This window comes from Cladophialophora psammophila (genome assembly GCF_000585535.1).
Source record: "Cladophialophora psammophila CBS 110553 chromosome Unknown aczJe-supercont1.20, whole genome shotgun sequence".
In the NCBI taxonomy this organism is placed as follows: Eukaryota; Fungi; Ascomycota; class Eurotiomycetes; order Chaetothyriales; family Herpotrichiellaceae; genus Cladophialophora; species Cladophialophora psammophila.
In genome coordinates this window covers 583674-601772 of record NW_006912941.1, presented here as the reverse complement: position 1 = coordinate 601772, position 18099 = coordinate 583674, and the positions used below count along the sequence as shown (strand labels likewise).

Genomic DNA, 18099 nt, shown 5'->3' with positions numbered 1-18099 from the left:
CACATAACTAGAAGACTGTCCATTCTTAATTTTCTCAAAAGAACATGCCGACCACAGCCTGGCACAGGGCAAGGCTTTCGACGGTAGCAGCGAACTTTACCGACCCTGCGAGGGGGTGCCACATGTTCGGATGACCTCCGCGAACGCAGCGATGTCTACTGGGTACGGTGGTTCAAGTGGAGTGAGATGCTATTACCTGTACGGCCGTGAAGTAGGCAAGAGTAGGCTAGATTACCTGGGCCACTGGGCTCGCTGGGTAAGGAATTAGTAGGAGTGCCAAGAATCATGCGGGGGCTTGGCGGGGGATACTGACTGGCCTCATGGAGTATGTGGGGCCACATACTGGGTACTTGCTTTAGATGCCCTCCATCTGAACTTTCTAATTACGAGTTGGTTCTGACAAGCAGACAACAACCAACGCACACAAGCATCACTGAAACCTTGCTCTTGAGAATGCGGGAAGTCGATTTCTGTGTACGATCATCCATATGCAGGCCTAAACTATTTGAAGGGTTTTGTTTATCCTCCAGGAAACTCGGGTGAAGATGGGAATTGCGGTGTCAAGTCTCACATGTTCGTAGATTTGACTGACTGGGACTCGGTAGACTCCTATCAGACTGCCATGACACAACCAAAAGTCACAGAATCAGTCTTCTGTTAGGGCAGCTTAACTGGAGGGTATGCCATTTTTGCTGCTAATTGGCAATGGGTTCAACAATCTCTTTTATGCTACGCCGAATCTCCTGGCGGACCGTCGCGCAGCCCGTTCTCAAATGTGGCATTTTGACGTCGCCGTTGGGCCAGACGGCACTTATATCTAGGTCTATCAGCTCGCACCAGACCTGAATGCCACAGTGGGAATCAATGCAACAAACACCTGGTAAGATCTGCTCTGCTCAACAGCTTCAATGGTGAGGCTTGACGGTTGGATCCTACGGCTTCTTCTCTCGCGACCCCTACTGCTACATTGACGCTTGGCTATACCTACAAGAATTGTGCGGGTTACATTTACTATTACTCCTCATCGCTCTTTCGGACCTTACAAGGATGGCGACTTTCTTACTACAGATGGTTACGGGCGTCTGAACAAAGTGGCTAACGTACATGGGCAGAAAATTGGTCACATAATACGCGCCGAAAGCCTCGGATATCTGACCGATTCTACTGATTTCGTCGTCGAAGAGGTGATTCAACATGGGGATAACCACCAGGCAGCTTTGAGTACATCTTTCTTTCCTCTTGAACTCAACGACGATCGTATTGGCAGTGTTTCGACTTGCCCAGCGACGATCAAGGTCTCATGGGTGACGAAACCTCACACTGTCACCCGCTGCACCTGCTCAACTTTACAAACATGCAAGCTTGCCAAGAAAGCTTCAACAATTGAATTCACCTTTTGGCAACGTACAGACAATCTGTACCCTACCTTGAACGCAGGAACCATACTTGATTGCAAAGTGGCCGTAAATGTCGATTTTGGCGACGATGGCAGCTATGACTTCCAGTGGTACGCAAGCAACGCCTCCTGGGCTTCAGCCAAAGTATCTACAGACGTGACAATAGAAGGGTTGCAAACATCACACTGGCAACGAATGCCAGCAATGGGAGCTATGGCACCATTACACCGCCTGGGGGAGACGCTGAGCGTGGCTATGGCGCCTTCGTGGACGACAAGCTCAAGATTTACATAGGGACCCAGAATGCGCTGTTCAACCTCAGATTGTGCCACGACTGGGACTTCTAGCGGTCAGCATTCTCCGATTTCAGGCACAGCCATCAAAGTGAGGGCAACACGAATGCATCCACATAAGCGATCCAATCACAGGCGGAAGCGTCACAAGTAGTCAATGCCAGTTGGCGGCCCCTTACTGGTTGTTGAATGCCACATGAACCTAACACCCAGGGTTCATGTTACTCATGTTCTAGTATATGAGAGCTTCTTCGACAAGAAAACGCAACGGAAAGATTACCGTCTTGCATTATGTCTGGCGCAAGGGCAATCCAGACGGCTAGACCAGGAAATTCAATATGGCAGGATGTACCAGAAGATGCTTTTCGCCGAAGGATCGTTGCACTTTCTGCAGCGACGAAAGGTGTGCCGGGTGATTCGAAATACTCGGGATCACGGTCAGCCAGTACTCAAGACTTGCCTGCTTCGACTGGGTCTCAGATCTTGTCCTACAAGACCGAGCAGCGTCTCGCAGATGATTTTGCATTCATTTTGGCAGCCCAGGATGATGCTGAGAGTGTGACTGCAGTCTGTATCGAGGAGCTTCACGAGCAGCCGGGTCTTATCATACGAGTCGCTGGGGATGGAGAAGTGCCAGAAGAGATCAAGAGTACGCTCGAACAAATTTGCGAATGCCTAATGTCTTGCGCCAACAGCAGTCAGTATAGACTCCCTCATTAGTTCTCCCATCCTAACAACCTCATAGATATCCACCTCGAGGAGTGTATTTCAACACTGTCGAAACTGATATTGAGTCTTTCACAGGAGCGCATTCTATCCCGCATGCGATTATTTCTCGGGGAACGGCCTGCTTCTTCTGTTCCACGTAGGAGGGATTCAGCAAGCTCGTCCAGCTCTGAAAGGGCTTTAGCCCGAATGCAAGCTGCCGCTTCTACTCCCGCTGCCATCGATCTCGTCAGAAGACTATCCGACCTGAGGAGAATGTTTGAAAATGCCCTCCGCTCAGACAATTCACAACTGGAGTGGGAGCTGCAGAATGTTGTCATGGAGAGTTATGCCATCACCACCGCCGAGGGACAAATGCCATTCCGGATGAATCTGGAGAATGCGGAGCTGAGTCCTCAAGAATGGTTCAACAACAAGTATATTACGCAGATCGACAAACTTGGCGCATATCACCGAATCCCACAAACCATGGCCAGGGAAGCTCGCAGAAGGAAGACGCGGCATCTATTCTCAAACATCAAAACACGGTACATCGGCCCCTACGAACCTAAAATGAGCTCGATATCCCTTACAGGGAAAGAAGTCCTTTGCCATGTTCACGCGGAAATACAGTTGATTGTACATTACCTACTCTCACCAACCCCGATACTGCCCCGATTCATTGGTACCAGCAAGGAAACATGCTTCTTGTGCCACCTATTTATTAAAAGGCTTGGTACTTTCGTTGCCACAGCTACACATGGACGACTGTACGATCAGTGGACTATTCCAGATCTAGCAGAGTACTCCCCTGGACAAGTAACGGCTCTAAGGACGGTGATACGGAGAATGAATCGCGATTGCTCACTCTTGGGAAGGAAAAAGCACCCGCGGCGTGGTCATCATCCTCTCACGAGCAGGCAGAATTTGTACGAAATGCCTACGTTCTCGCCGTTGTCTACACTATTGAGCGCGAGATTCGACACGCAGTCAAGTTTGCTGCCGCCCGCAGATGCCAATAGTGAAGGTTCTAGGAGCTCTTCAGTTCATCATTCAAGAGCTTCGGTGGTGTCGGGAAGTCCAGCTCATAGCAATGACAGATCCCCACCACAGACGGACGGGGAGACGACTACGACCACAGATTCTTGGTGGAACGAAAGTCTCAAGACAGGAACTCGAACCAACGCGGGAAGTGGAACAACAAGCAGGTTTGCGCCTCAAGAAGACCCAGTCCTGAGCGATACCCACTCTGAAGGCACTGTTACTAGCTCGACCCTCACATCGAATAGCCGCGGTCCGATATATGTCAGCCCATACAGGCCCTACCTCATCAACCTTCCGGACTTGGAGGTCGTGGTGGAGATCCAGCCACCTCGTAATGGGACGGTAACCTTGAGCACAGGCGGCGAAATCGATAAGAGCACGGCAAGCCACCTGGTCAAACTCGAAGACCTCCAGGCAGGTGACGAGGTGAACTTTCGGCGTTCCGAGAATGAAACGACAGTGGTGTTGTGTCTGCAACAAGGCGGTGGCGACCTCTGCTGTATCGCTCTGGAATGGACATGAATGGTGCCGTATTATGTGGGAGAGGCGAGAATGGTTTTATGATCGAAAGGAACCCAAGAATCAGAGATTTGCCGCGCTTGAATGACTTCTTACTCGTACATGAATTTATCAGCATCAAACTGGCTGTTCTCTCCAGATTGTAATGAAAGAAGCACACAACCAGGGCCGCAACCAGAAGCAGAACTAAAATTCAGATTTCTGAACCACCTCTTTTTGACTTTTGTACATGTTACATTGTACAGATGATATGAGATCTACAGTGACTTCGAACATCTCTGGATTCGACCGCGGACGCCTGAGAAAGCGGAGATGGCCAGGTTAGCTTCTTGCGGGCGAGTGCGGCATCAGGGCGACACTGGGGCGGCACTACACGTCATTCTCTTTTGGTTTCTCTTTACTCTCCTTCTTGGAGAGCCTTTGGAACCCCATGCCAATGCTGGTGAGAAATGCTGCCGTGGACGCACCGACCGCCAGATACTAGACCAAGTTTTCAGTTCAGAATGCAACTAACAGAGTTATCAGGAACCACTCACGAAGGTCGATACGACGGCGTGGTTGTATGCGCGAAGGACGCCGTCAAGCTCATCACCGGGCACGCTCGATCGCACGGCACAAGCCCCAACCTCGATAATGCTCTCAGGGTTGACGCCTGGGGCGTAGGTCTTCAGCGACGACCGCAGAGTATTGGTGAAGATTGTTTCAGAGATGGCAAGGAAGACGGATCCTCCAAGATACTGCCAGAAGAAGACCTGCGAGGTGGCTATGGAGACTTCCTTTGCCGGCAAAAAGTTCTGGATCGCAGTGATTGGCTAAGAAAATGGGGCGTTTTGGTCAGTCAACAATGTACGCCGAATGCTGGCAGTTAAGGTCTCACCATTTGCACCACGGAGCCTCTCCCGGTCCCGGTAAGGATTTGATAACCGATCCAGGGTCCAGCACCCGTAGAAGGGGCAAATGTGGTCATCAGCCCAGATCCAATGGAAGTCAGGACACATCCAAAGAGTGCCCACGGCGTGCAATAACCAATCACCTGGACTTTTGTCACTGTTAGCAACGCTTTACATGACGTGAAATATCGTCACTCACCTAATTTCCCCGCCATTATACTCCCAATAGCCTGCGCAATGGCGGTAGGAAGTACCATAACTCCGCTCATTACGGGACTTTCGTCCTTGACGACCTGGAACCATATGGGAAGATCGTAACTCAGCGACAACAGCGCTCCAACCTGGAGAAACGACGTGAAACAGCCAAAGACCACGAGCCGGTTTCTAGCAAGTGCCGGAGGTATCATAGCCTTCTCTCCCTTGAACACTTCCCAGGCAGCGAACATGATGAACGCACCGAGAGCGCCGCAGAACAGACCGATGATGACGGAAGGGTTCCATCGATATTGGTTGCCGCCCCAGATCATGGCGAGTAGGAACATGACGCAGGCCGGGGCGAAAATGGTGAAACCCACAAGATCGAGTTCTTTAGTGATGATGGCTTTGAGGTTGGATCTCACCGGTTGCTTCTTGACCTGTTCTGGAATTGGCAGTAAGAGGAAAGCGCATATCACGAGTCCGCTTAGGGGCAGATTTATGTAAAAACCTGTTGGCGTTAGTGTGTACAAAGTACAAAGAGCCGCGAGAAATCACTAACACCGTCTCCATGATACATCTTGTGTCAGAGCGCCACCGACTAGAGGCCCGACAATAGTCCCGATCCTATAGACATCTTCGTGTCAGGAGTGTGCCTGCAAGAACTGAAGAGGGTGACTTACGACGTAAGACTGACAGCAATGCCTATGAACACTGAGACTATTCTTAGCAAGCGGAACTTGTAGGGGAGGCATCGATGATGTCTTTACATGGTCGATCTTCCTTAGAAGCCGCTGCGGCAATTATGGCAAAGGCACCGTTGATAACGCCAGCTCCTCCGCAGCCTTGAACTGCTCTTCCGATAATTAGGGCCTTGGACGAGCCAGCTGTGGCGCAGACAAGAGCCCCGACCGAGACGATGGAGGTAAACATGACATATGTATGCTCAAACCTTATGAGTAGCAGGAACTTTGTCGAAAGGTGTTTATCTCACCTTTGTAGGGAAATGGGTATAAACTCTACCGACAAGGGGTTGCAGAGCGCAGCTGAAGATGGAGTAAGAGGCTTTGTCCAGCAAAAGAACAGACTCCGACTCACGTTGCAACAAGATAGGCACTCCCGTACCAACCAATGTCTTCGAGAGAGTTGAAATGTGTTGTGATCTTCGGGATCGCCTGCACCAGACACATCAGCCTCCACTCAGCTTCGCTCAACTGGCATGTATAGGGCTCACTGTTGCAATTATTGATCCATTCAGTGCCATCAGGAATGTAGAGACGAAGACAGCAGCGAAGAGAATATAGACTTGGCGACGGAGAAGTCTTTTAGCTCCATCTGTCTCCTTCTCTCGCTGCGCAATGGATGGATCTTTCGTCTTCGAGTCTTCTATTTTCGCTGTCCTCTGAGGATTGCTGCTCTCGAAATCAATGCCCTTGGATGACGTTTCTGATGGCGCAAGAGATGCCATGCTGGATTCAATATCAGACATGAGTTCATTGAGACAGACTGAGTCAACACTGTACCTTTAAACCATTGCACGTCCACTGTGAGAGTGCTCCGTGTCCGATCCAAACCATCGCCTAACTCCACTAAAGAGTATCTGATTGGTCAAATGGGCACGGCGAGGCTGAAGAAAATTTACTGTCTGACGATTCGTTTCCCCCCTTAGTGGCAGTTTGGACCGGTCAGGCTGCTGGCTTTTATGCTCACGCTCGGCGTCGGAAATTCCGTTCGTGCGTCTATGCTCCCAGTTTCACCCTTTGCCAACCTCTGCCTAGTTTCTTTCAACCTGTAGCGCTCGGGGGTGTCTTCTTTCTCTTCTCCCGTCGGCCTTGTACATTCTTGCTGTGGCAGATAACCGGAAAACATTGCAACAATATGCCTCAAGCATCGAGTCAGCTGGATGGCCCCGGCGGCGTCCGCGCTCCGAGAGCGTGTGTACCATGTGCCGTCGCCAAGGTACGATGCGAGACTAAAAAGGAACAAACTATTTGCAAGCGGTATGGGCAGCTTTACGCCACAATTGAAAACAGTTAGCTAATGAATCCATGGCCCAGTTGCCTGAGGCTGAAGAAAACATGCCGCGCACAGCCGCCTGGTGCGCACAGGCGCAAGCCCAAGCAGAAATCGTGTGTGAAGATTCTCACATTCTCCCCTGTGGACTTCTGTTGACGATTTTACGCCATTTAGCGATGTAACGCGCCTAGAACAAAAGCTCGACGGAGTGACTGCGATATTGACTGCCTCCGAGCTTGGAGCCTCGAAAGTGGGCAACCGCCCGGTGCAAATCTCCGCTCAACCCTTTCTATCCTCAATTACATATATTGATCAGTTTCTCAAAAGCAACAATGAGGCGCAGTTAATGCTAAATGTGTTCCGAAATGAACTAGTGCAGCATTTTCCCTTCGTTATCATTCCACCACTTATGACTCTGGAGAACCTCCGCGGGAAGAAGCCCTTTCTCTTTGTGGTTGTTATGATGGTAGCATGTCGGCACGACGTCCCACGACAGACAATGATGGGAAGGACAGTTAAAGAAATCATCGGCCAGAAGATGCTGACTCACGGCGAGCAGAGCCTGGACCTATTACAAGGTCTTCTCGTCTATTTGGCGTGGTATGTTTGCCTTTCTCATGAAGGAAGGAAGGTTCAACTCAAGTCACAGGTATCATATAAATCTTCATCTCGGCACACAACTTAACAACCTTGTTCACTTAATCATGGCATTGATGTTCAACCTCGGCCTAAACAAACACTATACTCCTCGAAAATATGCAAAGCCTCAGGGGGAATATTTCCTCCCGGACCGGCAGGAGGGTTCGACGCGAACGTTGGAAGAGCGAAGAACATATCTTGGCTGTTTCTACCTAACTTCGGTGTATGTCTCTCTGCAGAGGAGTCTGTGGAGGAGCCTTGGGAGCTAACAAAGCCATGATAGGGTAATGATGACAGCTCGAGATTTCGAACCCATCCGATACACCAAGTACACTGATGAGTGCTGTTCAATGATCTCCGAAGCTGTTGAATACCCAACCGACATCTATCTTGTCCAACTGACCAAGCTAAACTATCTTGGTGATAAAATAAGCCGTACAATTATTCAAAGAGAATGGGACCCGTCTTCGGGCATATCCGCGCCCATAGGAGCCTATGTAAAATCACTCGAGGCCGAATTGCGCAAATTCAAAGCGTCAATGTCTCTGAATATCCCTGAAAGTGGTAGGTGCCCCATGGAAAGTGCCATGACATGCTAATTAGAAGCAGTGACTCTTCTCATGCACTACTACGCAGTCGAGGCATTCTTGTACGAGATCGCTTTGGATGCCAGTATTCCTCCCTCGAGATACGGGTCTTTCTCCGTTACGCGCCTTGACATGCTGTTTGCCTGTCTCACTTCTGCGAAACACTTCTTCGAAATAGTCCACTCTTTGCCTGCTTCGATACATTTCGACATACCGTACTCTACATTTACCATAGTCGGCCATCTCTATGTCGTCCTATCGAAGCTTTCTCTCTGCCTCCATGATGGCTGGGACCAGAACTACGTCGGGACATATTTGAGCTTCAGTGACGTTCTGGACCACTTGTCGAAGACGGTTGAAGTAGCTAGAGAGCTCATTCTGAGAGACAATCAACAGGCTGACTCCACACCTTTAAACACCTTGCCACGCAGTGTGCCATTGGTCTGGATGACGGTGACCGCAAAAATACAAGACCTTAAGGCCGTGCACGAAGCAAGGAAAGCAGAACAAACCCGAAGGTTTCAACAAGAGAATCCGACTTCTAGCCTCAGAGTTGAACTGCCTGGACTTCCAAACGAATGTGCAATGCCAGATACGCTCAGCTTTTTCGAGTTCCTCGACGAACCTATGTGGCAGAACTGGGCATGATACCACTTCTGACATCGAAAATCTGGTGGGCTGAGCACATTTTTCTATCCGAATATGCGACCAAATCACATTCTACCTTATTGAACTCAAGAAATGTGTACTGATTCAAAAAATATATTTGTTGCTGAAATCAATGACGAGTTGCTGAGGCACGCAAATGACTATTGATATAAGACCGAAGGCACTATTACCGACGTGAAAGGCACTTCAAAGTGTATATACGTCGACGACCAGCCTATTCAGGACACGAGTGGTCTAGAATTCAGCAGCTGTGTCGTCTCCACTACTACTAAGCAATCGAACAGTCGCGGCTGCCTTGTGCAAACCGGTACGACGAGCATAACAATAATATGTTCCCGTCGATCCATAATCAGCTGAATTGGAGCAAACGGCAGACACCACAAGGCAGCACCTCTATTACGCACTTCTCCAATGAAGGTCAAAACAGACCGACCAATCGATTGATCCAGAGCTACAATGTGGGAGCACACTAGAGAATCTGGCTACATCTTAAGCTGGAATATACCCGTCCCTGCTCGGAAGAAAGCCCATGACACCTTCTCCAAACCCTTCCCAGCCATTAAACTCGCTCACGTATTTAATGGCAGCTTTGAGATAGAAGCCATCTTTCTCGCCATAAGTCTCCGCAAGTGCCTTCAGGGCTCGCACAACCTTGAAGAAGTGGTCATCCAACGCCCACCTGTGCTTGAGTGCGCTCTCCGTGATCCATCTCCAGTCACGGCCGTTTGTGTCGACCGACTCGATGCGCTCAATTTCAAAGGAGAGTCTCTTTTGGAGGATGTAGACCAAGATGGTGAAGAAGGCGTACTGCCGCAGGATTGAAACCCTCCTGTCGGCGGGGAAATAGTGGAACAGAATCCGCAAGGCGTGCGCGACGGTCATGATGTGGGCGTAGAAGAAGTCGAATTTCCCGTCGCCGTAGCCGGCGCTGATCGCCAACAAAACCGACAGGTCGCAACAGTGTTCGAGTTGTTGGACCGGGTCCGTGACTTCCCAGGCATTCCAGTGCTCCATAAAGGCCTCAAAGCGACTCTGCAGCACGATGCCAAAGTTCACGGTGCCGGGGAAGTTGACGATTCCGTCGAACCGGTGATCATTCTCCACGCGCTTGATGACCTCGGCGAGGCTGCGGGTCTTGTATGGCGAAGGAATCGGAGGTGGATTGTCGATCAGTCCGTGGCACACGACGTACTCGGTGCACCCGAGACTTAGAGCCTGCGTGACGACTTGGGGGATCCGGAACTCATATCCATACGCGAGATGAATGAAAGGATGCGCAACTTTTTGTCACTTATTGGTGCTGAAGTCCAACCCAAACTGACCCCGGGGGGAAGGGGGAGAAACTTACGACCGCCACAGAAGCCATTGATGAGAGGCTCTGCTCCCGAATACAAGTACTCTTGAACGACCTTCTCCCAGTCGCCGCCGTTCTTTCGAACCTCGTCATCAAAAAAGTCAACGTAGGCCACGGTGTACCTGCGAACAATTCAGCGACTAGGACCACGGGACCGGAAAGAGATTTGCACTAACTCCTTGTTTCCGAGGAACTGCCTCCAGTTCTCCTTGGTGATTTTATCACCACGAACGAAGGTCTCGTCGATCCTGACCAACGTCTGAATGTCGTGCTCGTAAGTTTTGGTCAGCTGCTCACTATCGGCGCCCAGTCCGTAGGCAGAGCCTAGAAGCTGTATGACGTCAGATCAGGGAGTACGGCGATTGGAATTCCGGCAGCCGGTTTGCAAATTCCCTACATGTGGCAGATGGCTGTGGAGGATGAGCTGTGGATTGCGCAGCGGCGCCACGGTAACATGGCCCTTTTCGAGCAGTTTCCGCAGCGTTTTTGTGCGCTCGTCAGAGAGTTTGTAGACGTCGTAAATTGGAGCCGGCTCTAATTCAGCCTTTTTTGTGGGCAGGGGAAGGCGCACGGCCTCGCTGTCGGAGATGGTGGTTGTCATTGTGTTCGACATGGTTGCAATTATGCTGAGTTCGGTTTCTCTGGAGGGAGGAGCTGTTCAATGCCGACATGTAAACTTTATATGACGCAAAAATCCGGGGGTCCCACGCTAGCTAGCGAGGTCTTGGTAGAGCTCTCCCGCTCCGGAAGGCTGGCCTTACACTCCCTTGCTTCGCACCACCGCGTCTTTGAGAACGGGATGGTGGGGAAGAGAGCTTTACAAACAGTAACAATACCGGACGGATTTATGACCGGAACCATCTGGGCCAATCGGAAGCATGGCCGGGTGACTAGCATATTACCGTCCAGTGCTCGACTGACCACAGCTCGGACTCGGCGCCTTTACAATGCGGGCCTGACCGGTGCAGGATGAAAGAAAGACCGGCAGAAAAGAAAATCGAGAGCAGTCTGTGTAAGCAAGCATCCTTCCCGCAGCTCCAAGGCCGATGCGTTCGTTCGGCTTATGGTAGTGGGCGCATCTACAGAAGAGGCTTGAAGGCTGCTCGGCTTTATTCTAGCTGGCCCCTAGATCGTGAGCCTCGGCCTACCCAGGTACGTGGTACATAGTCGGAGCCTTCTGTCCTACCTAGGAACCCTTTTCAATACTCTCGACATCGTCGAATTCTACCCTCCGACTCGTTCGGTTGGCAAGCCTTCCACTTCACGATCTATTCGTGGATGAAGAGCAAATTGAAGTCGCCATCAGCCACTCAAAATGACCCTCTCCCAGATTTCGTTATAGATATTGTAACAAGTCAAAGAGCTGAGCTGTGCTGGGCTGGTAGAGTGGTAGTAAGGGGGAGAGTTGTCTAGTCACATGTCAAACCAAAATGGGCTGGTAGGGGGAGTGCGGAACAGTTTACAGTGCTGGCAGAGCGCCACTCTTTACAGTTTGAGGAGAGTATTATGAATACTATGGTTTTTTGGTGCTGTCTATCTATTTCCTGAGTGTTTTTACCAGTCCTATTTAGCTCCTCAATGCCGCCGCCGCGCTGGGCGTTCGTTGCCCTAGCCGCTGCCTCTCTGGGTGGTGTTTGTGGTGGTGTTGTCTTGTCAGCGCCAACCAGAAATGCGTTCTCGATTCCCGACCTGCTGGACAGGCCTCTGTGCGTTGTTGCACGTGCACGCCGAACCCAGAAGTGCTCTGTTACAATATAGAGAGCGGGGGAGAAAGGGCTTCATTTTGTAATTTTCGTCATTCGGCGGATCTTAATCCGCGATTCGACTTTTTCTTTCATTTTCTAACGGGTGTGGGAGGATATTCCGCAACAAATGCGGGTCCGTGATTTATTACAAGGACGACGAGGGAGAATATCTCATCGAAGATTTGGCAGTTCTTGGTGTTCGAAAGATTAGAGTATAGTTATCAGTGCAAGGCGGGAGACAGAGCGACAGAGAGAGAGGGAGAGGGAGAGGGGAGGATGTTTATTTTACATTAGGTGCTAAATCCATCACCCTAAGATAGCAATGACCCCGAGGATAGCTCCCGTCAATGGGAAAAGGCTTCGAATTCCGTTCAAAACCGTCCACCTCGCAACAAGCTCGTCTACCTCCTCATCACTCGACGGTTGCAGGGGTGCACTTGAGTTTTTGGACAGCGCCTCCGAATGTCGCATTAATTTGTTATTTGTAGAAGACATTGCGATGAGGGTGAAAGGCACGATCCCGAGTGTGAGAGCCGCCGCTGAGGCGTAGTATAGCGGTAGTTGGCTCGTTTGTGCGAGCTGACGGGCCGTCCATGCAAGGTAGAGATACGCCGCGGCAGCGACAGCCGCGATGGGAGGGTTTTGAGCCTTTCCGGACTCGTAGATGTATCTCCACTGCTTCGATATAGTGCTCGACGACACGCCGTCGTTAGCGCTGGAACGGCGCAGAGCCGGTGTGACCAGAAGAGAAAGACCAGCGATATTGCCTTTTTCGTTCTGTTGTTAGCATACTCTTTAGAGCTATTTGGCCTGAGCACCATTTGAAAAGTTCACAAACAACTTGGCAAACTGATGTAATAGCGATCGGTACTCTCGAACGGGTAAGTGCTCACCACCTAGCCACGCTGCTCCAGTGACGCCAAGGATTTTGGCCGCCCGTAAGTAAATGGAGGAATCCATGTTTCAGTTGTGAACAGTAGAAGAGAGGGATGTCTGATTGTTTGCTTTTGGAGGAGACGGGGACAGGCAATCTTCTTGGGCGAAAAATTCATTCATATACTCGGTAACCCCGCCACATTCCGGTGAAAGTGGTGCGATGGTACAAATCGGGACTCGGTCAAAATTGGCTCCGAACTTCAGTGATGATCCAATGAAAACATGATCCGGAGGCGAAAAGACGGTTTCGGAGTGATACCTGGTCTTGATTGACCAGGACGTCACCAAGCTTTACCCGGTCTGCGTATCTACTGGAAATGAAAGAGAAATGCGGCGCCTCTTCTTTGAGGAACGGCAATATTCCTATGGAGTTATGACATATTGCTCTCCCCAGATACATTCGCCGGGCCGCATCTGAGTCCTCGAACACATGTTTGAATCCAACGACAGTGCAGTTAACCGTCCAGCGGAATGGTCATAAGCCAAGAAAGATCGTTTGGGTCAAATACCGTGTCAAAATCGAGAAAACATTCGCTAGAAAAAGTATTAGTATCATCTTGCGGTAAGGTGTTTGCAGTCTCCGCCACAGGCATTGCGACAATGTTGGTTGGTTCTGGTGGGCGCAATGGTGGCATGGATGGCGAGCCTTGGTCGAGATTCCGAGTAGCTGACAACGTATCTGGCTGGAACCCTCGGGAGTTGCCTTTAAAGCGAGAATATTGCTGAGGTACAGCGTCGAATAGGAGGCGCAGAGTCGTCGTCAGACGTTTTATGGAAGCACCAAACGGGTTGTACCAGTCGAGAACTTCCATCGCCTTGCGCCAGCCATCAAGGATCAACTCTTCGGAAACATCAACCATGATAGCAGAGCTGAGGCGAGCGGCAATGAGCACGGTTGCTGACGTGTATAAGTAAAGGACATTATACCACCACGCTGCCAGACTTCCGATGTCGCCAGCATTGTGGCCTCTTCCTTGATAGATTGTGTCGATAGCCTTTAGCGCCACGCTGACGCAGACAATTGCACATTGTAAAAATGTTCTATGAGATAGCTCGCTTGCCAAGGGAACGGATCGATCTCCGTTGTAAAACTCGGTGGTGATAAAACTCGACAGAACAGGTCTCAGGAGTAACAAGCGAACATGCAGTTGCCTATGAGATGATTAGCAGCAGTCAGACCCTGTTCATAGATCTTCACTTTTTCGTGGGAAGCGTACCTTTGATGTAGGATGACAGCTTGGCGATACAGTTGGGACCCTAGCTCGTCAGCTTGAGGTTTTGAAGCAACTTTCAAGTGGTCAGAGATGCTGTTTTCCCATTTGAAGAGTCTGTGCTCAATCTCAAAGACTGAAGACTGCCCTTCGCTCAAGGACCCGAAGTACTTGTCGGCATCCAGGGGACGAGTTTGTTGAAAATTGACCGAGTAGAAGTTAAACAACACATCGTGTAAAATTGCGTACAATTTGAGGGAGTGGACGTAGAACTCGGCTACGCAAGATCGCTGCAGTTGCGCCGGGCGCTCTTGGGCAGGCCCACGCATGAGCTCCTCCTCCTCGATCGGTAAGGGAAGAGGTACCGTAACAGCCGCTTTCGGACCTATCATGCAAGGGCGACCATAAGTCATGCAAACAACCCTGTCCATAAGAATACATCCATGCCACACTCTCCGTAGGAGCTCTCGTGTCCGGATATCAGCGGCACGTTCGCTGGTTTCGGGCAAATGAAGCCCAAGGCTTTGTGCTGTTCGTATACCAAGTCCTACAAACATCCAACATGGATGGGGTTCGTTGGTACTCTGGAAGTATTGGCCCAGAAGCAAGAAAGACTGCACAGAGCGTACAGATCCGCCCTCCACAATATCCAGCAGGTTTCTGGCTCTAGTGTAGTAAGTGTGAGCAAAGCGCTCTCGCTCCTCGACCGGGGTTGACTCGTCAAGTTGACTGGACAGGGCAAATATGGTGTTCAGTAAGCACATGTACGACCGCTCATCCTCTATCGTTCCATCGTCCCCTTTCCATAGCTTTTCGTAATCCTCCTGGACCTGGATTTTGTCCAAATAAGGGTAGAGGACATGAACATACTTCCAATAGACAGAAATCAAAGTATCTGCCCTGCGTCGAGGAGGTAGAACATAGTCAAACTGTTTATGGGTAATATTGGTATTGCCGGAAGCAGGTAAACATCGACGTTGCGGGTGTTGATTCAAAGATTGAATGTCCAGTGGTGTCGCACCACTAACTTTGTGCTGAATCATCTTCTTTACACTTTGCATAAAGGTTCCAGCGCTGGAACTGCCAAAGAAACCTGCCCCACCATCGTCTTCCAAAGAGGCGCCGATGATAGCATGGACTGACTGTTCCGAAGGAGAGACCTGCGGCAGTATCACGGCAGAATCTTGGGGCTCGTGCAGTCCTGCAAAATCACGCTCGCCGGCGCCAAGTGGTTGAGGACTAGCTACAGATAGTGAGTGAGACTGGTGAGAAAAAGTGGACGGGTAGATAGTAGGCTGTGTCGGGTAGGTAAGTGGCTCTCGAGGTGCGGGTGTGCTTTGTAGCCAAACACTCTCGAGCGGAGCGGCCGGAGGTGGCAGCGGAGGTCCAGTATCAACCCTTTCGACGTGCTGTATTGATGGAGGCGGAAGAGTACGCGCAGGACTGGTTTTCCAGGTACATGTTAGACCAGTTCCGCCCTTTTTCTGGCAGGGCTGGCACACAGGTGCGCGTCCATCGCACTTCGTCTTCCGGAGGCGACACGGTTGGCATGCGACATTCACTTTCTGCCTCTTGACTCTAGCCGATTGCATAATTCCGCTGGCGGGCTGAATGTTGCTGCGGTCAAGGTCAGTAATCGAGATTTAATAGTCCATACTTTTCAGATGTGGGGTCGTTGCTGGGAAATTCGCCCCTTGCCCTGCATCTGGGCCGCGATACCGTTTCAGGTATAGTCCGCAATAGGCTTGGCGTGCCGCCGCTTTTGCTCCGTCAAAAGTTAATGTGACCCAACTAGTGACAAAACCCTGCACATTGATTGGGCTCGATATTGAGACTTCAGATTCAAACATATGACTCGCATATGTTCGCATATAACAACTCTGGCATACTTAGGTACCTACCATTACAGATGAGGACTGCCACGGAGACATCGAGGGCAACTTCATCGCCATTGCAGCGTTTCTGTGTCTCTCGGCACTCCCAACCATCTCTCACCCCCTCGCAACAGATAGCGACGTCTTTCTTCCTGAATCATCCTCACGGGTTGCCGTGTCAATCATCCGAGGAATATCATAGAACTGACTCATATCACAGCCAATACTCAAGTCATGCTAAGTAGTTGCGTGTCAGAGCTTTTGTTGCAACAAACTACCATAGAACAAGACAGGCACAACCCACCTTGGCCAAAGACGCAGCGATTTGAGGATCGGTTTTCGTCTGCGCCAGAAGCTGAAAGAATGGATCTCTCTCTGCGATCCCTTCAGCGTCTTGCATGATGCGTTCGAAATTTGCCGTGGAAATAACATTTGTGTTATTTAGAAAAACTTCTCGCCGTATTTCGCTATACTTCTCGAGGATGTCCAAGGACGCTGCTCCGTTGTGGATCCCGCAGAGACAGTCGATCAGACTGCCTACATCAGCGACGCCTGTTGTGAGGCCTAGGCCACCCCTGCATAATTCTTGTCAGTGTGAGATAAATAAGTCTGCGCGAATGGGGTCAGAAGATTTGGTCAGAAATCTCCTGCTGCAAATGGAAGCCTGTCGGCAAAGAGAGTTCCACTAAGGAATATACACTTGCATGGGATTGTTAAGATGCGCAGCATCTCCCGCCAACAATATTCTTCCCACCCTCATCTTCTCGGCACATCGCTGGTGGACAGAGTACGGCATGACACTTCGCAATGTGTACCCCTCGGGTTCTGGGTTGCCCGGGAGATGTTTGCGAAACTTCTCCGTCAGACGAGTTCGGATCTCGTCGATTGACAGACCAGGAGTCTCGCCGTAAACAATACGCCATAGTTGTGAATTATCAATTCTGGCAATGACAAACCAGTGCTCTGGGTGAATTATCCATTGGGCATCGGAGAAGCCTAGTTTGTCAAAATCAATAGACGCCTGTTCATTAGAGTCAGCGGCCCCGTTCCAGAAGTTGGCGTCTAGTTTAGTGACTGCGTTCGACGCTAACACCTACATTTACAGCGATTAGCTGCATAGGCCAGGTATATCCAGGGAAGCTGCCGCCAAACAGTGCCTTCCTGACAGCGCTGGTCCCTCCATCACAACCGATGACAAAATCCGCCACCATCGTTTTGGCGGTTCCCGGCAAGGTCTCTTCAACTTGGACCCAGGCTTTGCCATTGTCCTGGCCGATTTTGGTAACTCGATGATTCCAGTGGACAGTGATACTCGAGTAATTCTGGACTTCATCGGCAAGCAGGGCAGAGAGCGAGCCTACTGGTAAGATGACGGTGTGTGGCAGGCCTTCCAGCGCAGTGTCCAACCGATCAAATCCAATAATGAATTTTCCGTCTGGTTTTCTCCAAGCAACGCTACCTGCAACGAATCCACTTTGGATTACCTTTTCCAGTATCCCAGCTCGGTGTAAAACCCTGTTCCAGAACTTTAGTATGACCAGGTTCAAGGGAGGAAAATGGAGCAACTGAGCTGCCATACCTCACCGCAGCAGGTCCGTACGCCAGACCACGGGGAGAATTGTTGACCTCTGCATTTGATTCCAACACGTCAACAGGAATCCCTTTCTGACCCAACATCAGGGCTGTGAGGAGGCCAACAGGACCTGCGCCCACGACTATCACTTTTTTGATGTGGCTTTGAATCATGTTGGTGACTGTCACAAATTTCCCCAGGCAAAATGGTACGGGTTGATTATGGTGTGTTGTCCAGCTTCACGTTTAAGAGTCGACGCTATCGATGCATTTTTGGACTGGAAGATATAGACTACCGGAGTTTCGACAATGCTGCTGGGGTGGCACTGCATCGCGACAAAGCGGCCCGGTCTGAGACTCCGCCGCTCTAATCCGGTTGCACCTTGGTCCTACAGCTTGCATGACAAGAACCTGGAGGATCCAGGACCTGTTGCCTGGTGGACTAGCTTGTGA

General features: G+C 50.5%; 8 protein-coding genes across 8 annotated transcripts; 3 read left to right on the top strand and 5 right to left on the bottom strand.

Annotated features, from left to right (window-relative positions):
- Positions 1 to 151: 151 nt before the first annotated feature.
- On the top strand, positions 152 to 1744 carry A1O5_10606 (uncharacterized protein; the record flags this gene model as incomplete). Its single annotated transcript, XM_007751182.1, has 3 exons — positions 152 to 256; positions 1113 to 1507; positions 1567 to 1744. 3 exons carry the CDS (start codon positions 152 to 154, stop codon positions 1742 to 1744), a joined length of 678 nt encoding a protein of 225 aa, XP_007749372.1.
- A 237-nt stretch (positions 1745 to 1981) lies between these two features.
- On the top strand, positions 1982 to 3961 carry A1O5_10605 (uncharacterized protein; the record flags this gene model as incomplete). Its single annotated transcript, XM_007751181.1, has 2 exons — positions 1982 to 2387; positions 2436 to 3961. The coding sequence occupies 2 exons, from the start codon at positions 1982 to 1984 to the stop codon at positions 3959 to 3961; spliced, it is 1932 nt and encodes a 643-aa protein (XP_007749371.1).
- Positions 3962 to 4327: 366 nt separating this feature from the next.
- A1O5_10604 (uncharacterized protein) lies at positions 4328 to 6511 on the bottom strand (the record flags this gene model as incomplete). Its single annotated transcript, XM_007751180.1, has 10 exons — positions 4328 to 4438; positions 4495 to 4770; positions 4836 to 4996; positions 5048 to 5554; positions 5606 to 5670; positions 5727 to 5757; positions 5814 to 5988; positions 6038 to 6089; positions 6142 to 6218; positions 6278 to 6511. The coding sequence occupies 10 exons, from the start codon at positions 6509 to 6511 to the stop codon at positions 4328 to 4330; spliced, it is 1689 nt and encodes a 562-aa protein (XP_007749370.1).
- Positions 6512 to 7468: 957 nt separating this feature from the next.
- A1O5_10603 (uncharacterized protein) lies at positions 7469 to 8933 on the top strand (the record flags this gene model as incomplete). Its single annotated transcript, XM_007751179.1, has 4 exons — positions 7469 to 7659; positions 7709 to 7921; positions 7982 to 8262; positions 8308 to 8933. The coding sequence occupies 4 exons, from the start codon at positions 7469 to 7471 to the stop codon at positions 8931 to 8933; spliced, it is 1311 nt and encodes a 436-aa protein (XP_007749369.1).
- A 510-nt stretch (positions 8934 to 9443) lies between these two features.
- A1O5_10602 (uncharacterized protein) lies at positions 9444 to 10921 on the bottom strand (the record flags this gene model as incomplete). The annotated part of the gene is made up of 4 exons (XM_007751178.1): positions 9444 to 10234; positions 10303 to 10430; positions 10485 to 10639; positions 10706 to 10921. The coding sequence occupies 4 exons, from the start codon at positions 10919 to 10921 to the stop codon at positions 9444 to 9446; spliced, it is 1290 nt and encodes a 429-aa protein (XP_007749368.1).
- Positions 10922 to 12359: 1438 nt separating this feature from the next.
- Positions 12360 to 13013, bottom strand: A1O5_10601 (uncharacterized protein; the record flags this gene model as incomplete). Its single annotated transcript, XM_007751177.1, has 2 exons — positions 12360 to 12820; positions 12947 to 13013. 2 exons carry the CDS (start codon positions 13011 to 13013, stop codon positions 12360 to 12362), a joined length of 528 nt encoding a protein of 175 aa, XP_007749367.1.
- Positions 13014 to 13444: 431 nt separating this feature from the next.
- Positions 13445 to 15243, bottom strand: A1O5_10600 (uncharacterized protein; the record flags this gene model as incomplete). Its single annotated transcript, XM_007751176.1, has 2 exons — positions 13445 to 14141; positions 14207 to 15243. The coding sequence occupies 2 exons, from the start codon at positions 15241 to 15243 to the stop codon at positions 13445 to 13447; spliced, it is 1734 nt and encodes a 577-aa protein (XP_007749366.1).
- A 948-nt stretch (positions 15244 to 16191) lies between these two features.
- On the bottom strand, positions 16192 to 17820 carry A1O5_10599 (uncharacterized protein; the record flags this gene model as incomplete). Its single annotated transcript, XM_007751175.1, has 5 exons — positions 16192 to 16311; positions 16379 to 16649; positions 16773 to 17095; positions 17172 to 17589; positions 17654 to 17820. The coding sequence occupies 5 exons, from the start codon at positions 17818 to 17820 to the stop codon at positions 16192 to 16194; spliced, it is 1299 nt and encodes a 432-aa protein (XP_007749365.1).
- Between the last annotated feature and the right edge of the window lie 279 nt (positions 17821 to 18099).